This window comes from Podarcis pityusensis, assembly GCF_964106645.2.
Source record: "Podarcis pityusensis genome assembly, chromosome: 10".
Classification (NCBI taxonomy): Eukaryota; Metazoa; Chordata; class Lepidosauria; order Squamata; family Lacertidae; genus Podarcis; species Podarcis pityusensis.
In genome coordinates, this window is record NC_138035.1 from 345,585 (window position 1) to 362,198 (window position 16,614).

Sequence of the window (16,614 nt, forward strand, 5' to 3'; positions counted from 1 at the left end):
GCCCAAGGAGCACGGCTCGGGTTTGGGGGAGGGAGACTTGGTGGGGCTGGATGGTGCTCCCTATAGGGCCTTGGCTTTAGGCTGGGTCTGGGGAGAGCTGGCCAGTCCCAGCTCCTGCTTGCAGTCCATGCAAGGGTATCGCTGGTCTCTGGGATGAATCCCCTTCCTTTTTAGTGACCAGCGCCCAGCTGGGGGCAGAATGCTGCAAGCTCTGCTGGTGGGTGTTGTTTCCTTGGGGCATGTGGGGCCCCTGAGCCGCAGGAGGAGGCAGCAGCAGGGCACTGAGCAGGGGCTGCAGCTGCTCCCCCAGAGGCTCCTCCCTCCCGGCTGTTGCTGTTGTCACCGCACACAGCCAGCCCCCTGTCCCCTCCAACCCTTGGGGGCCCTTTTTGGCTCTGCTTCTCCGAAGGTGGTAGAGGGTCCGGGGGACATTGCCCCCATGTGGCTCTCCCCAGCCTGCACTGGCTGGCTGCTGTTCCAGGGCCTGCTTAGGACTGAAAGGAGCAGCTTCCTTTTGCCACACCCAGCTGTCCACCTTGCCTGCAGGGGCCGCGCTGCCCTTTCTCCTGGCCTCTTCACCCTCTCCCGTCTCCTTGCCCCTCACCCCCCAGCCTTGCTCTTCTCCTGCTGCTGGTGCTGCCGGCTGGGCCTGGGTTGGGGGGAGGCCCTGAAGGGGTTTCTCTTGCACCCCCGCCAAGCTTGCGCTTGAGCTCACTGGCTGCTCTCACCCTCTTCCTGCTTTAGGACCATCTCCAGGAACCTGGTGAAGAACGCCAAGAGGACGATCGGCCGCCAGTATGTGACGCGCAAGAAGTACACGCCGCCTCCCTGGGAGGCCCGGGGCAACCAGCAGCACTTCCTGGAGGACAACGAGGACGAGATCTCAGGTACGGACGGCCCTTGCCTGGGGGGGAGGGGGGGATCCTCTTCCTGAGCTTTGCCCAACCCTGCCTGGCTGCCTGCAGTGTCCGAAGACGTGGACCGCAGCACCTTGACCCCGTCCACCACCATCCGGCCCTCGGACAAGATGACCATGAGCCACCTGGTGGAGCGCGCCTGTTGCCGGGACTACCAGCGCCTGGGCCTGGGGACGCTCAGCAACAGCCTGACCCGCTCCAAGAACGAGCCCTTCCGCATCTCCACCGTCAACCGCATGTACGCCATCTGCCGCAGGTGAGCCAGGGCGCCTGGCGGGGGGGGGGGACGGGACTCCATGGGGGGCCCTTGCCAGACACGGCAGGCGATGCTCCCCAGAAGACAGCTGAGGGGAGGCCTGGGATTCAGAGTCTGGCCACGGGATCAGGAGGAGTTGAGGAGCAGCGTCTCTGGGCCACCCCACCCCCCTTGGTAGCCTGGCGTTGGCAGGCTGGAGGAGGACAGTGGGCCGCTTGGCTAGAAGAGGGTCCTGCACCCTCCTCCTTTAGCCTCCCTGTGAAGGTCCTGGGCGATGGACGGGCAGAAGGACAGGGCACCTTGTGCTACTCAGTCACCCAGAGTCCGTCCATCTGTTAGCCTCAAGGAGCAAGTTGGGCAAGTTCTGACAAGGGAGATTCACAGATTGGATGCCAAGGGGTGTGTCTGTCCATGGCCCAAGGTTCTTCCTCCAGCTGGGGATGCTCTGCCCGCTCCCTTCCCCCCTTCTTGAGGAGGGGCACTCGGGGGCAGCCCAGGCTCTCTGGGTCTCTAGCTGGGGTTTCTGCAGTGCACAGTCATGAAAAGGGGTGGGTGCGTCTGGAAAAGGTTGGCTCTGGTCCTGCCTTGGGGGCTGGGCTCTGCTGGGTCTCCCTTGCCTGGAATGAAAGGCTCTCTGGCCACCTGCCTAATCCCTCTGACTGCACTCTGAGGCCCCAATCCAGAGGCTACGTGATGGTGACCAGGGAACAGGCCTTCTCTGCAGGGAAACGTTTTCTGCCCAGGCCCTGTTTCCTCTTCCTCTGCACCACCATTTCCTGGCCTTCTCTCAACTGGGGCACCGAAGTGGGGCTGCAAATGCCATTTTGCCTCTTGAAATGGCAGCACGGCGCCTTCTGGGGCAGGGGGTCCTGACCCAGAGCGTCTCCACTGGGAGATCACCACCCAGAAGGTTGCAAGGAAGTGTTTGGGTGGACTGCAGCAGCCCCTCTTCTTCTCAAAAATAATACTTAAGAATAATAACTTCCTTCCTTCCATCCATCCCTCTCTCTCTTCCCCGCAGCTACCCTGGGCTGCTCATTGTCCCACAGAGCATCCAAGACAACGCCATCCAGCGGATCTCGCGCTGCTACCGCCAGAACCGCTTCCCAGTGGTCTGCTGGCGGAACTCGCGCACCAAGGCGGTCCTCCTGCGCTCAGGCGGGCTGCATGGGAAGGGCATGGCGGGCCTCTTCAAGTCCCAGAACGCTCCTGCCACAGGTACAGCGGCCTCCCCCCTCCCCGCCTGGCCTCCCTCCTCCCGAGGAGGCCCTGAGGATGACCCCTTCCCTGCTGCTCTTTGCAGGCCCCTCTCAGGCCGACTCCACCAGCCTGGAGCAAGAGAAGTACCTGCAGGCCGTCATCAACTCCATGCCTCACTACGCCGACAGCGGCGGCCGCAACACGCTCAGCGGCTTCACCTCGGCCCACATGAGCAGCGCAGGTGAGGGCCTGGGGGGGGGGCTGCCCTGGGCTCAGAGGCAGCCGCGGCAGGTGGGGTCCTGGGCCTGCAGGGCGGGAGAGAGCTTCCCCTCCACCACCAGGCCATGGGGCCACAGGCCCAGGTGAGTCTTGTCCATGTGCAGCTGTTGTGTCGCCTCCACACCATCCTTGCTGGTGAATCAGTGAGGGCCCTTGCCATCCCCATCAGCCCCCCCCCTCCATTTGTCGTCTGAGCCATCCTGGAGAGAAGAGCCCCAGCCGGCCCTCTGGAGCCAAGCAGCCCTTGGCTCTGCTGGGAGCATCAGCCTCAGGACAGGCCAGAGCTGAATTTTGGCTGAGCTGGGAGAGGCCATTGGGCACGTTGTGGGAGGGGCCAGTGCCCCCCCCCCCCGTTCCCTGTCGGATTTTGGGTGGGGACGCCCCAGGGAGAGAAGAGGCCTTTCAGCTCCGGGGCTGGCTTGCTTTCCTTGGGTGTGGAACGTCCACCTTCTGTTGGTGCTACAGATTCTTCTGAGAAGCGGCAGCCCAAGCTGGGATCTCTTATGAAGCAGGTGATGGGAGGGAAGGACGAAGGGCCGCTTAGCCGCGGAGGTGAGATGCTGCGTGCGGCCCCCGTAGAGTAGCCACGGAAGGGCCGTCTGGCTCCAGGGGGGCTGGGCTGGGTCTTCTCCAGGCAGCCAGCGGACGGAGGGGGCCTGGTCACCCCAGGGCTGTTGCTCACAGCCGCCGCCTCTGGCTGCCTCCCTCCGTCTTGCCTGCCCATCTGTCTTGCCCTCTCCGTTGGGGACAAACATCCGTCTGCCATCCATCGCTGCTGCCTCTCTTCCTCCCCCCCTCGCTGAGATGCCTCTCCGTCCTGTCCTCTCTCAGGCCTAGGTCACAGAGGTAGGCTCATTACCCTCTCCAGCCCCAAGAGCCTGGCATCAAAGGGACACCTCTCCCCCCGAGGTATTGTATGGGGCACTAACCTCAGGGACGTGGCATTCACACTGCTAACTCGCCCCACTGGTGCCCACCCCCAGGCAGGCAGGCAGTCTAACCCACCCTCTGTGCTAACCCTTCCGCAGCCTCACAGCATGCTCTTCCGCCTGGCTTGGCCTGCCTCTCGGCCCCTCCTAGGTAAGGATGGGCCGGCCGGGGGCGCTGCGCCCATCTCCAGTGCAGCCCGCCCTGGGTGGGTGTGGCTGGGGCCGTCTTCCCTGGCCTAGAGCTCCGGCTGGGAGGGGGCAGCAGGCTCCAGGGTCAGCCTGCAGGAGAGAGCGGAGTCTCGGGCGCCACCTGACACCCCCTCCCTTGCAGGCAAGTGGGGCAGCATCCGCGCCAGCGGGCGCATGAGCAGCTATGCTCTCAACATGGAGGTTGGCTCCCGCCTGGCCGGCAAGGAGCTGCTGAGCACGCAAGCCAACGGGTCCCCCTCCGAGGCCAGCTTCCTGCGCCAGCATCGCGCCTCCCTCTACATCATCGGAGACAAGTCCCAGCTCCGGGTATGGTTCTCTTGGGCACCCATCAGAGGGGCAGCGGCTGGGAAGGGGGGCTATGGGGCCCCTTCCTGATGGCCTCTCTTGATCCCATCCAGGGCGTGAAGCCGGACCCTTTGCAGCACTGGGAGGTGGTGCCCATCGAGGTCTTTGATGCCCGGCAAGTCAAGACCAGCTTCAAGAAGCTGATGAAGGCCTGTGTGCCAGGCAGCCCCTCCGCCGAGCCCGGCCAGACCTACCTGCGCTCCCTGGAGGAGTCCGAGTGGCTGATCCAGGTCAGTGGCCAGCTGGACGCTCGAGGGAGGAGGCTCTTCTCTCGGCTGTAGTTGCCTCCGGCCTCCTGGTCCCAAAGACCCCAGAGCGGTCAAGGCAGAGGAGGACTTGGGGTGGGGGGAGGCCTTTGAGATTCACCAGGTAAGGAACAAAGTCCTCGCTGCTCGTCCATCCGTTTCTGAGGTCAGCAAAGATTTGGCAGGCAGAAACTCCGCGTTCTGGTCGCCAGGCCCTGGAGCTGCAAGTAGGCCCTGGCTGCCGAGTCTCGTTTCCGTCACAGGAACCACGTTGTCCATCCGCAGCCCAGGAGCCCCTCGCCTTAACCAGGCAGGCAGGGGGCAGTTTCCAGGTTTCCTGTGAGTCAGAACTGGAGTAGCTTAGCAAGCTCCGGAGTTTAGTAAAATTGTTAAAAGAGCAGCAAATTAAAAAGACCCCCCCCCCCCAAAAAAGGTCAAGGTATATGGAAGGTATATATTTCCCAGCGGAGTGGTGGTGAGGCTGGGTGTTGCACAAGCAGAAAGCGGAGTGTGGCGTTTCAGCCTGCAGCTGCCAGGAAGGCTCTGGAGGTTTCTGAGGTGGGTCTGCAGGAGCTTCTGCAAGAGGTTTGTCCCATTGAAGGTCAGGGGGAGGTTGGCACTTGCTGCGCACCTTTGAAGGTTTGCTCCAGGTGCGCTGCCTCCGCCCGCCACATTCTGGGATCCTGCTTTCCTCCCCAGATTCACAAGATTCTGCAGATCTCTGTGCTGGTGGTGGAGCTGCTGGACACGGGCTCCTCTGTGCTGGTCAGCCTGGAGGACGGCTGGGACATCACCACCCAGGTCAGCCTCCTTCCCTCTCCCCCCCCCCCAGCACTTGCCCTGGAGGCCGGCCGTGACCCCCCCTCTGCCCCCCAGGTGGTGTCTCTGGTGCAGCTCCTGTCCGACCCCTATTACCGCACCATGGAGGGCTTCCGGCTGCTGGTGGAGAAGGAGTGGCTCTCCTTTGGGCACCGCTTCAGCCACCGAGGGGCACAGACCTTGGCCAGCCAGAGCAGCGGCTTCACGCCCATCTTCCTTCAGTTCCTGGACTGTGTGCATCAGGTGAGGAGAGCAGCCAAGCCCCTGGGGGAGGAGGGCCGCCCCAGCCCTCTTTGTCCCTGGGGGGAGGTGTGCTGGTCACCCCCCAGAAATGCTTCCAAGGGGGAGACCCCTGGGAGGAGGGGCCCTGTGGCCTCTTCCTGCCCCCCCCACTCTCCTGCTGCCTCTCCCCCCACAGATCCACCTGCAGTTCCCCATGGAGTTTGAGTTCAGCCAGTACTACCTGAAGTTCCTCAGCTACCACTCGGTCTCCAGCCGCTTCCGCACTTTCCTGCTGGACTCCGACTACGAGCGGCTGGAGCTGGGTAAGGAGCCCCTGGGGCCTGGGGAGGGGGGGCCCTTGTGGCCCCTGGGACAGTGGCAGGAGCCAAAGGCTGTGCTTCCTTGGCAGGGCTGCTGTACGAAGAGAAAGGGGAGCGCAAGGGGCCCCAGCTCTTTCGCTCCATTTGGGACTACCTGGATCGGCTGAACAAGAAGACGCCAGCCTTCTTCAACTACATGTATGCCCCGGAGGACGGGGAGGTGAGCAGCCATGGGTCGGGGGCAGCGGGGCCCGGCTGGGGGGTGCTGGGGCCCACCAGCCGCCCCATCAAAGGCTTCCCTGCTGGGGGTCCTGCCTTGGGCGCCGCTGGCGGGTGCCAAGTGTGGCCTTTGGGGCAGTGACTCCTCGGCTCTTTCCTTCCGTTAGGTTTTGCGCCCGTACAGCAACGTCTCGAATCTGAAGGTGTGGGACTACTACACGCAGGAGACCCTGTCGGAAGGACCCTCCTACGACTGGGAGCTGGTGCAGAGCCAGACGGACCCTGTGGAGGAGGCCGCCCAGCCAGACACCAGCGCCCCACAGAGCCGGCGCAAGATCGTCTGGCCCTGCTATGACAACCGCAGCCGCACTGAGCCAGACGCCATCTCCCGGCTGCTGGAGGTCAGTGGGGGCCTTGGGCGAGAAGCAGAGTCGGCAGCCGTGGGCGGGGGGTGCAGTTAGGACAAGGGCAACTGGGCCTGCTTTGGTTCTGGAGTCTTCCCCTTCCTGGTCCTTCTTGGCCACCTGGACTCAAAGCTGGGAGTCACTGTGGGAATCTTGTTTTCTTCAAGGCAGGTTTCCTGCCTTTATGGCTGTAGAGGTGAACTTGAGAACATGCCGTTGCCGTCCATTTTCCCCTGCTGCTCTTGATGCCGCAGGAACCCCTTTTACCTTGGCCCCCCAACTGCCCCTTCTCTGTCTCTCGCAGGAGCTGCAGAACCTGGAGATGGAGCTGGGGCAGGTCCCTGAGCGCTGGAAGGACCTCTGGGACAAAGCAAAGGCCTCTCAGCGGTCGGAGGTGCCGGCGGACCCCAGCGGCCGAGTAAGGGCTCTGGGCTGGGGGGCTGAGGGGCTGGGGATCTTTGCCCACCCTGCGCAGAGCCCTCCTCTGACGGAAGGAGCTTCCTTTGCCCCCAGGTGGCGGCTGGCTCCTTGCTGATGGCCTCCAGCCTGTCGCACCAGCGGCGCTCCTTCGGAGTCTACCTGCAGGAGAGCGGCCGCGGCAGCTCCACCATCAACCTGAGCCTGGACAGCGACAGCAGCAGCGCCTCCACCCCCTCCAGCGGGAAGCAGGGGGGCCGCAGGAGCACCAGCACCCTCTACAGCCAGTTCCAGACGGCGGAGAGCGAGAATCGGTGCGGGAGCTGGCCCTTGGGGGGCTGGCAGAGGGAGGCGGGGGTCTTGGTCTTTGCTTGCCCCTCTTCCCCCACTGACCCCTCTGCCCTCCGCAGGTCCTACGAGGGGACACTGTACAAGAAAGGAGCCTTCATGAAGCCCTGGAAGCCTCGCTGGTTTGTGCTGGATAAAACCAAGCACCAGGTGGGTGGCTGCAGGCGGGCGAGGGGAATGGGAGGGGGCCTTCTCCTGGGGGGCTCTGACCTTCAGCCCTCCTTCCTTGCAGCTGCGCTATTACGACAGCCGCCTGGACCTGGAGTGCAAAGGCGTCATTGACCTGGCGGAGGTGGAGTCGATCACACCAGGCACCCCCACCATGGGGGCCCCCAAGATGGTGGAGGAGAAGGCTTTCTTTGACGTGAGTGGCTTCTCCCCATGGCTGCCCAAGGGGGGGGGGGAGTCGTTTTGGCCCCTTCCTCCCACAGGGAGGGAGGAAGGCTGGCTGGTGTTCCAGAGGCAGACCTTTGTGCTCCCTCTTCTCCCCTCGCAGGTGAAGACCACAAAGCGTGTTTACTATTTCTGCGCCCAGGATGTGCAGCTGGCCCAGCAGTGGATCGACCGCATCCAGAGCTGCTTGTCTGATGCCTGAGGCTGCCCTGAGGCTGCAAGTGAAGCCGGCGCCAGGGCTGGACCAGGACGGGGCAGGACTGGATGAGGTGCTGTGGGGCGCAGAGTAGAGGCCCCCTTGGGACCCCCATCCGACTGCTTGGCAGGGGAGTTGGGGTCTGCCTGCTCCCTTTGCCTAAGAGATGCATTGGCAGGTCAGGTTGGGGGGAGTGACGTGGTCAGCAGGGCCCCCAAAGCAGATGGGTCTGGCCACTGTCAGTTTTCCCCCATCAGCATCCACAGGCAGTGGCAGATGTGCCAAACCGCCTTGCTTCCACCCCCCCTAGCCCCACACCGGCTGCCCAGGGGTGCCCCCTGCCAGGGAAGGCAGCGGTGGGGAGATTGGCAACCTGCCGGAGCAGCGGAAGGGAGCAGAAACAGTGTTAGGGCCTCCAGCGCCCCTGTCCCGGCTTGGAGGTTTGGAGCCCCTGGGACTTTGGGGCAGAGGGGTGGGGTAGGGATTCTGACCCTCCTTGCCTCCCCTTGCAAACCACAAGCTCCCCTGGTACTGCTGAGGCTGCAGTTAGAAAGGGACTCTGTCCTGGGGAGAAGTGCCAGGCGAAGAAGGGGGTTGGCCAGGCTCCCCCCCCGGGGGGGGGGGGCGAGTGTCTTGCTGCACTCCCAGCTCTTGGTTCCCTCTGTGGCATCCTTGCAGAGGGTTGTGAGTCTGGCTGCTGGGGGCAGCTCAGCACCTGCAACTGCCCCTCCAATTGTGTGTCCTGCACTGACCCCCCCCCCCCCAAAGCAGATCATGCAGCCTGCTTTCCTGCCAGAGCAGGCAGGGCCTCCTTCCCCTGGAGCTCCAGTTTGGCCTGGCAGCCCCCGCCCCCCACATTTTCAAAGGCAAAGGGGCGCCCTTTCCTGTCCCCGAAGCGTTGTACATAGTCTGGAGCCCCAGCTGCCCCTTTGCCTTTCCCCCCTTTTTTATTTGTACAATAAAGGCTGTGGCTGGTGTGCATCGGAGGGTTTTGTAAGTTCCTTGAGCAGTTGTAGATTACTGAAGTTTCTGTACATTGTGTCAAACCTGCAGAGTTCTTGTATTGTATTGTGCCTAGAGGAAAAAATATATGGAGAGAAAAAAAAACTAATGGAATTTAATAATAAAAAAGAAATACACAACATGTTGATTGTTGTGAGTCTCATGCAGCACTTGAAGCAGGAGGCTTGTCCTGGCAGAGGAAAGCCAGCCGAGGGGGGGGACTGGTTGCGTTCAGGGCGGCATCAACGCTCCTTGGCAGGGCGGGGGGCTGCCTGCTATCCTGAAAGAAGCTAGAGCTTCTCCTTAAGCTGCCAAGCCTGACAACACTCCATGTTTGGATTAAGGCGGTGGAGCAACTTCAGTCGTTTCTGGAGCAGACGGATTATCTTGACTCATTTCCATCTGGTGTCAGGGCTGGTTTGGGGACTGAGTTGGCCAGCATTGCCTGATGGAGGACCTTTAGCAGGAAAGAGGCGCCAGGGCCACCCTGCCTCACCTGCTCTCCCTCTCGGAGGATTTCAAAGGGAACATCTCACCTAAATGAAGCTGTAAGGCGTGGGGGGGGGGAGGGGTCCTCAGTGTGCTGGTGCTGCCCAGCTCTGTTTCCCCATTACATCTGATTTAGTAAAGGCTGGGAAAGACCAGGACCAGTTCCTGGATACACAGTTGAACTGGATGAGAGCCGGTCAGCTGAGACTGAAGCCTTGGCGGACAGAGGCTTGTGGGACTGTGGTTGGGGGGTGCTTGGATGCGGGAGACAGGCCAGTTGGCTGCCTTGAAGGAGCAGCTATGTCCTGACTCATTGTCATGGGAGACTTAGGTGGCCTCTATGGCAAGGTGTGCTTTTTATCAGCCATTCCTTAATAACAGTTGACCACTATGGTTCATGTGCTGGCAACCTCAGGACTGGATTACTGTGCATGCTCTGCCCTTGGCCCTGACCCAGATGCTTCAGCTGGTGCAGAATGCTGTGGCTGCTCAGTGATGAGAACGCCACCAACCTGAGACCGGCACTGGCTTCCCACCTGCTAGCGGGTCACGTTCTTGTGCACTTAGTGTCCAAAGCCCTGAATAACATAGACCAGGGTGGTCCAACTTCTCAGACCAAGTGGACTGCAAGGGTACCTGGACACTGACCCCATGGGCCACATGATGGAATTAAATTTCCATATCATAAATTAAAAGTGTTTGCAATATAGTTAAGCTGCACAAATAATATATTTAATTGAATCTATACAAGTAAATATACAATTAATAGATTTAAAATATGTATTAAACAAAATTTAATATACAAACATATGTTTGCACTTTTGTTAACGCAGCCACTGAGTCCTTGTCAGGATAAAAACATAGGGTATAAATAAGTTCTTCCTGTTGTTTTAGCCAGAATATCCTTTCTTGTCACCTGAATCCTTGGTTTCTGATCTTCCCTCTGGCGCTTCCTCCATCTTCCCTTGACTCCTCCCACGAATATGGAGATAGCTCTCATCTCTTGGTCTCTTCAGGCTAAACATGTGACTCAGTATTGTCCACTCTGCCTGGCAGTGGCTGGGGGAGGGGGGTCTTTCCATTGCTGGCTTCCCACCCTCCCCTTTCAGCCGAAGAGGCTCCTGGGGACTGAGCTGGGGGAACCCTCTGTGTGCAAAGGAGGGGTACCACCTTATGGCGCCCCTCCACCTGGAACTGAGCCCGATTCAGCAGCATCTGGTGATGTGGGTGCTCAGGCACTGAGCCTTCTGTGAGAAAAGGTGGGTGTCCTGGGTGGGATTTGTGAGATGCTGGAGTGGACGTGACTCACATTTGAACACAAACATCGAATCACAATTCCTGCGTCTCTCCAGCAGCTCCATTCACAGATGCAGCAGAAAAAGGAAGGCAGAAAAAGAAGCAAGTGCCTAAAGGAAGTTTTTTTGGGGTTGGGAGAGACGCCTGGCTCAAGCCCGGCTGGGCAGGTGCCCCTCATTTCCCTTAGTGCCTCCAGCCATGGCCCCTTCTGAGTCTGGAGGCAGACATGGCCGAGGAGGAGGGGAGGCTGCTGCGCATGTTTCAAAGGTGTGCTATCATAAGCACAGCACCCCATAAAGGCATCCATAGCTCTCTGCAAAGGACCCTTTCAAGAGACTCACATTCTGCAAATGCCAGAGTCAAGCTGTCAAAAGCTCTGCTGTCAAAGCAGTTGTGCCACTGTCCCTCCAGTGGCCAGAGAGCGCAAAGCAGGCAAATGCACTAGTTTCTGAATGAAGCTGTCAACGGTCAAAATGTAGCAACTTACACAGCAGGGTATGGAGACTTCCTCTAACGCCCAGAAGTGATAAATTAACTCTGCTTTCTCAAGAAAATTGTATATTTATAAATAAAATACTCCATAAAATAGTTTTTGAATGCTTTATTGTGATTACAATAATCACCCATATCCATTGGGATTCTGGGAAACTTTGTTGGCATGTCTTGGGAAAATAGAGGAATGCACCTGTGGGAGTGAAGTCAAATTGTTGGGAGGTTGCAGCACCTGCTGTGGCTGTAGAGACTGATGTGGGAGAGGCTGGTTTAGTTGCAGCTGGGGCAGAGGAAGGCCCCCGCACCGTGGCCCAGGGGTCATCCATCCTCCAGTACCTGCCTGCCTGTCTCCAGGCACTGTGCCCTCCTGCGTTTGCAGAAATCTTTTTGTTGCAGAGTTGGCCTGCTAATGGGGCTGGTGCTGGAAGGCAGCTCCCCATAGAGCATGTCCTTGGGGATCCTGCTATCCTCCATTCTGTGGACATGATCAAGCCAGCATAGATGATGTGCTCCTCCAGGGTAGTTTGTCTACCAATGCCCCCCCCCCGCTTGCACTCAGCTCATCTGTGGCTCCAAGAAGCTGTCAGCATGCAACAGCAGCCAAATGTCAGGAACGGCTGAAAACCATGGCTACCATATCCCTGGAGCATGATGCCACATAGGCAATAATCCGTCCAGGCAAGTGTTCAGGCAGGGTTTCTCTAAAACAATGGGTCTCAGTAAGCGTGATTGAGAAGCTTATCTTGTTACGTTGGCCCAGATGGTCCAATGAATAGAATGTGTTAAATCTGTTAAAATCACTGGAAGTGTCATTTTGCCAAATTTATTTAATTTATATACCGCTCTATACCCACAGGTCTCAGGGCGGTTCACAAGATAAAATCACAATATAAAAACACAAAATACATAAAATATAAACAGAAACAGCCAAATACCCCCCCTCCAAAAATAAAACACATAAAAACAGTTAATAACTGTCAGGGGTTCAGGAGCAGAGGCAAGGGCAAGGGAGGAAACAGAGCGAGGGAGAGGAGGCAGAAGAAAAGATGAGTGATGACGACGACCCGAGATCTCCGAGTCTTTCCAGTGAATCAGAAGATTCACAGAAAGGAGCACCAGTGGCCAGGGCAAGGGGGGAGCCTAGGGGGACACCCCAGGAAGATAGAGCCAGAGGGGACTCAGAGGGGAGCAGTTGGAAATCAGGACCAGCGTCACCGCCAGAGAGCAGGGAAGAGGAAGGGCGCCAGGGATCAAGCGCTGGCAGCTCACAACAGGGGGGAGGGCACGAGTCAGGAGTGGCCACACCTCCATCGGGGAGCGAAGAAACGGTCAGACGGAAGGTGGAAGGTTGGGCGCGCGCGCCAAGTTCAAATGCACAGGAAGGTGGCGCAGTAGGCAGCCCGGAAAGGGAGCCAGGTCCTAAAGCCCGCCGAAAGGAGGGAGAAGAGTCAGGGGGGTCAGCGTCAGAGGAATCCCGGAAGGAAGAGACCCCGGGGGGCAGAGGGACCCAGAGAAGAACAGTCAGGCGGAAAAGGTGGAGCAAGGCTAGGATATTAAGTTGGTGTACAAGGGGCGGAGACTCAGATGGAGCTTCGCCGATCTAACCATTAGACGTAGGGTTGCACGCAGCAGCTTGAGAATGGAAACTGTAACTCAATAAAGACTTTTATTTAATGATCGCTGGCTAGCGTGATCCTCTGTGAGCTAGGATCTGGAAGCAGCTCTGACAGTAAGCCCCATCTCAAGATTGTGGGCATCTACGTCCTCGCGGAGAGGAGAGAAAGCGGGTGCCTACTAGCGAGCTCACGAACGGCAGACAACATGACGGCCGAACAGCAGATAGTGGAACTCAGAGAAGCAGTGACACGACTGAATGCCGAGGCTCTTGCATCCAGGAAGAGAGAGGAGGACGCAGCTGCCGCCTACAGGGATCTCCAGGTCAGGTTGGAAGTGCTTACGAAGCAAGGGCAACTGACACCCAAACCGGAGGGGATTGGGTTGGGGAGACGAACAGGCGGTCTGGTCTCTCACTTCGATGGGAATTTGCAACAGTACCCCAACTTTAGAGCAGATGTAATGTGTGCACTGCAACTGCTGAACAAAGACTTTAGAGATGAGCAAGAGAAGGTGGGATTCATCATGTCCCATTTGCATGGAGATGCTAAAGCATGGCTGCGCAATTTGTGGAGAGATAATGATCCAGCGCTCCAAAATGCGGATGCCTTTATTAAAGCGATGGATGGGTGCTTTTTATCAAGCATTGACGTGGATCTTGCTCGGCAGGAGATACATGGACTGAAGCAAGGGAGGGCCAGCGTAAGGCAGTACCATGCCCGCTTTTTCGCTTTGGTCAGTGCCCTGGAATGGGACAGAGATTCGGCTCCTGTAAGAGACCTGTTTTGGGAGGGATTGCACGGCTCGGTTAAAGATGAAATTGCGAGGGGGGAGAGACCCCGGACCACGCAGGAGATCGTTCAGAGGGCGCTGGCGGTGGGGGTGCGGCTGGAAGGACGTCCGTGGAGCAGGGACGAAGGGCGTGGAGGGCGCGAAACAGCCAGGGGCTCCTCCTTCCTTCCCAGAGAAGCAGCGCGTGCGCAATCCACGCCTCCGCCAGGAGGAGGAGCGGAACCTATGGAGGTTGGAGGTGCAAGGGCTCAGTCAGCAGCCAGAGCCCTAGCACCGGCAGCAGTGAAAGCGAAGCCTCCTAGAGGGAACAGGAAGTGTTACATCTGCGATGATCCACAGCATATGGCGAAAGAGTGTCCCCAGAGGCTCCACAAGCACACTGCAGCCTCAGCAATGGTAACTGCAGCAACGCAGCAAGGACAACCACAGCAGGGAAACGAAGGAGTCTGGTTGGAGGAAGAGGCACTGGGGCCCAACCAGACGTGTCAGTGAAGCAGTCCCCAGAGATTTTACAGCCCATGGACCCCCTCCCGCCCAAACCGGTAGTGAAGCTCACCGCGTCGCTCCAGCTGCCCAATGGAATCACCATGGACGTGCCAATCACCATTGACTCCGGAAGCAATGCGGACTTTATAGGGCAGGACTTTGTCGACCGGCACGCTATACAGTTGCTGCCTGCCACGCTGCCCCTGCAGGTTGTCACGGTGGATGGCAGGGAGCTGCTAGGGGGGCAAGTGGTGAAGCAGACGCCACCAATGGTGATGCGACTTGGGAATCACAGGGAAATCATCAGCTTCAATGTCACTCAACTATCGGACACGCCCATTGTATTGGGCATGAGTTGGCTGGACAAGCACAGCCCGACGCTGGCTTGGTACCAGAGGCGGCTGACCTTCGGCTCTTCCTTTTGCGCTGAACACTGCATCGTGCCCAGGCAGGAAGGAGGGGAAGAGGAGTCACAGCTGCAGCTAGGCACGCTGCAAGCGGTCCCCCACAAGTACGCAGAATTTTTGGAGGTTTTCTGCGAGAAAGAGGCAGACAGGCTACCCCCCCACAGACCATATGACTGCAAAATTGACCTGCTGCCGGGGGCGGCGCTACCCAAAGGGAAGCTGTATTCCATGTCTGAGGACGAACTGCAGGAACTCAAAGAGTTCATAGATCATAATTTGGAGCGCGGTTTCATCCGAGAGTCCAAGGCAGCGGGGGGCAGTCCGGTATTCTTTGTTAAGAAGCGGGACACGCCCCAAAAAAGACTTGTAGTGGACTTTCGCATCTTGAACAGTGTGACCAAGCCATCGGACTTCCCCATGCCCCGAATCGACGACCTCCTCGCAAAGGTACGGAAGGGCAGAGTGTTCACCAAGTTGGACCTGCGAGGGGCATACAACCTCATTCGCATGCGGGAGGGAGATGAGTGGAAGACAGCCATGTTCACGCCCCTGGGCACCTACGAATATAGAGTTATGCCTTTTGGATTGCAAAATGGCTCCCACGTTTTTCAAGCTTTCATGCATCACGTGTTGGCGGGGCTCCTCTACAAGACGTGCGTCTGTTTCTTGGATGACATCCTGATCTTTTCGGAATCGCAGCAGGAGCATGACAGACACGTCAAGGAAGTGCTGAGCAGGCTACAGCAACATAGGCTTTACGCCAAGCTGGAGAAGTGCCAATTCGACGTGACAGAGGTGGATTTCCTGGGCTACAAGTTGTCTGATAAAGGGCTCGCCATGGACAGCGCCAAGGTCCGAGCAGTGTTGGATTGGAAAAGCCCACGCAACCGGAAGGAGGTCCAACGGTTTGTCGGCTTCGCGAACTTCTATCGCAAGTTTATCAAAGGCTTTGCGATGCAGACAGCGGCCATCACGGACACGCTCAGCTCCAAGAAAAAGAAGTTCATCTGGACAGAGCAGGCGGAGCAGTCCTTTCAGGCACTCAAGCGTCTCTTCGCGTCGGAAGAGCAGCTGCTTCATGTCAACCCCAGCAGGCCGATGAGGGTGGAGACAGACGCTTCGGACAGAGCCGTGGGAGCAGTCCTGCTGCAGAAAGACCCGCAGGGGGTTTGGAGGCCGGGAGCGTTTTACTCAAGGAAGCTCAGCAAGTCGGAACAGAACTACACCATCTGGGACAGGGAGTTGCTGGCCATTCATGCAGCGTTCAAAGCGTGGAGGCACTTCCTGATCGGCGCCAAGCACACGGTGCAGGTCTGCACGGACCACAAGAATCTAGAGCACTGGCGCACGGCACAGTTCCTGAACCAGAGGCAGATACGTTGGGCTGAGTTCTTTGCGAATTTTGACTTCCGAATAGAGTATGTCCCGGGGGACACCAACATCATGGCGGATGCTCTCTCCCGTAAGCCACAGTATCTGGAGGAGGCAACGCCAGCGGCCGCCATGCACATCTTCGCACCGACAGTGTGGGCGTGCGCGGCGGCAACAGTTGACCTGGATGCGGTGCGACGAGCGTTGCAGGATGACTCCTTCGCGCAAGCAAAGATGGCAGAGGTGCACAGGGGCACGGCAGCGACCGACGAGTTCCAGCTGCGAGATGGTTTGCTCATCTGTAAAGGGGCCATCTACGTGCCGGGAGACGAACTTCGCGCCAAGGTACTGCAGCAGCTGCACGACGCGCCCACTGCCGGGCACTTTGGCAAGGAGAAGACGGTGGAATTAGTAGCCAGAGACTTCTGGTGGCCCGGAATGAGAGGGGAAGTCGCGGACTACGTGGCGAGGTGTGACACCTGCCAGAGGTCCAAACCAGTGCACAGACCGCCGGCCGGACTGCTGGAACCGCTGCAAACTCCGTTCGAGCCATGGGAGAGAGTGGCCCTGGACTTTGTCACGGATCTGCCCAGCTCGAGGGGCAAGACGGCTGTGCTGGTGGTGGTGGATTTGTTCTCCAAGATGGCACATTTCATTCCGTGTGCGAAGGTGGCCACGGCGGAACAAACCGCCAAACTGTTCATAGACCACGTGTTCAAGGTTCACGGTCTGCCGCGGTCTATTCTGTCCGACCGAGGGCGACAGTTCATCTCAAACTTCTGGCAGAGGCTGATGGGCTTCCTGAACGTCAAGATCAACCTGGCGTCGGCTAGACACCCGCAGACCAACGGGCAAGCGGAGCGGGTCAATGCCATCATGCAGCAGTACCTGAGATGTTATGCGAATCAACAGCCTGCGACGTGGGTGGATTACCTGCCTCTCGCCG

General features: G+C 58.8%; 1 protein-coding gene across 9 annotated transcripts in view; it reads left to right on the forward strand.

Moving 5' to 3' along the window:
- Nucleotides 1–8,863, forward strand: part of SBF1 (SET binding factor 1) — a 49,188-nt gene extending 40,325 nt beyond the window's left edge. For 2 of the 9 annotated variants that reach the window (XM_081022597.1, XM_081022598.1), the window contains 18 exons: nucleotides 745–887; nucleotides 966–1,173; nucleotides 2,195–2,391; nucleotides 2,477–2,614; nucleotides 3,118–3,204; nucleotides 3,484–3,561; nucleotides 3,913–4,097; nucleotides 4,190–4,366; nucleotides 5,081–5,182; nucleotides 5,258–5,443; nucleotides 5,619–5,745; nucleotides 5,832–5,962; nucleotides 6,129–6,362; nucleotides 6,670–6,783; nucleotides 6,879–7,096; nucleotides 7,193–7,280; nucleotides 7,363–7,538; nucleotides 7,574–8,863. In XM_081022597.1, the coding sequence (XP_080878723.1) occupies nucleotides 745–887; nucleotides 966–1,173; nucleotides 2,195–2,391; nucleotides 2,477–2,614; nucleotides 3,118–3,204; nucleotides 3,484–3,561; nucleotides 3,913–4,097; nucleotides 4,190–4,366; nucleotides 5,081–5,182; nucleotides 5,258–5,443; nucleotides 5,619–5,745; nucleotides 5,832–5,962; nucleotides 6,129–6,362; nucleotides 6,670–6,783; nucleotides 6,879–7,096; nucleotides 7,193–7,280; nucleotides 7,363–7,538; nucleotides 7,574–7,718 (2,734 nt within the window). In that variant the 3' untranslated portion in view covers nucleotides 7,719–8,863. Of the gene's footprint in view, nucleotides 1–744; nucleotides 888–965; nucleotides 1,174–2,194; nucleotides 2,392–2,476; nucleotides 2,615–3,117; nucleotides 3,205–3,483; nucleotides 3,562–3,912; nucleotides 4,098–4,189; nucleotides 4,367–5,080; nucleotides 5,183–5,257; nucleotides 5,444–5,618; nucleotides 5,746–5,831; nucleotides 5,963–6,128; nucleotides 6,363–6,669; nucleotides 6,784–6,878; nucleotides 7,097–7,192; nucleotides 7,281–7,362; nucleotides 7,539–7,569 lie in introns of all 9 variants that reach the window. The other 7 variants (XM_081022602.1, XM_081022604.1, XM_081022600.1 and 4 more) reach the window with 6 other exon arrangements.
- The last annotated feature ends 7,751 nt before the right edge of the window (nucleotides 8,864–16,614 follow it).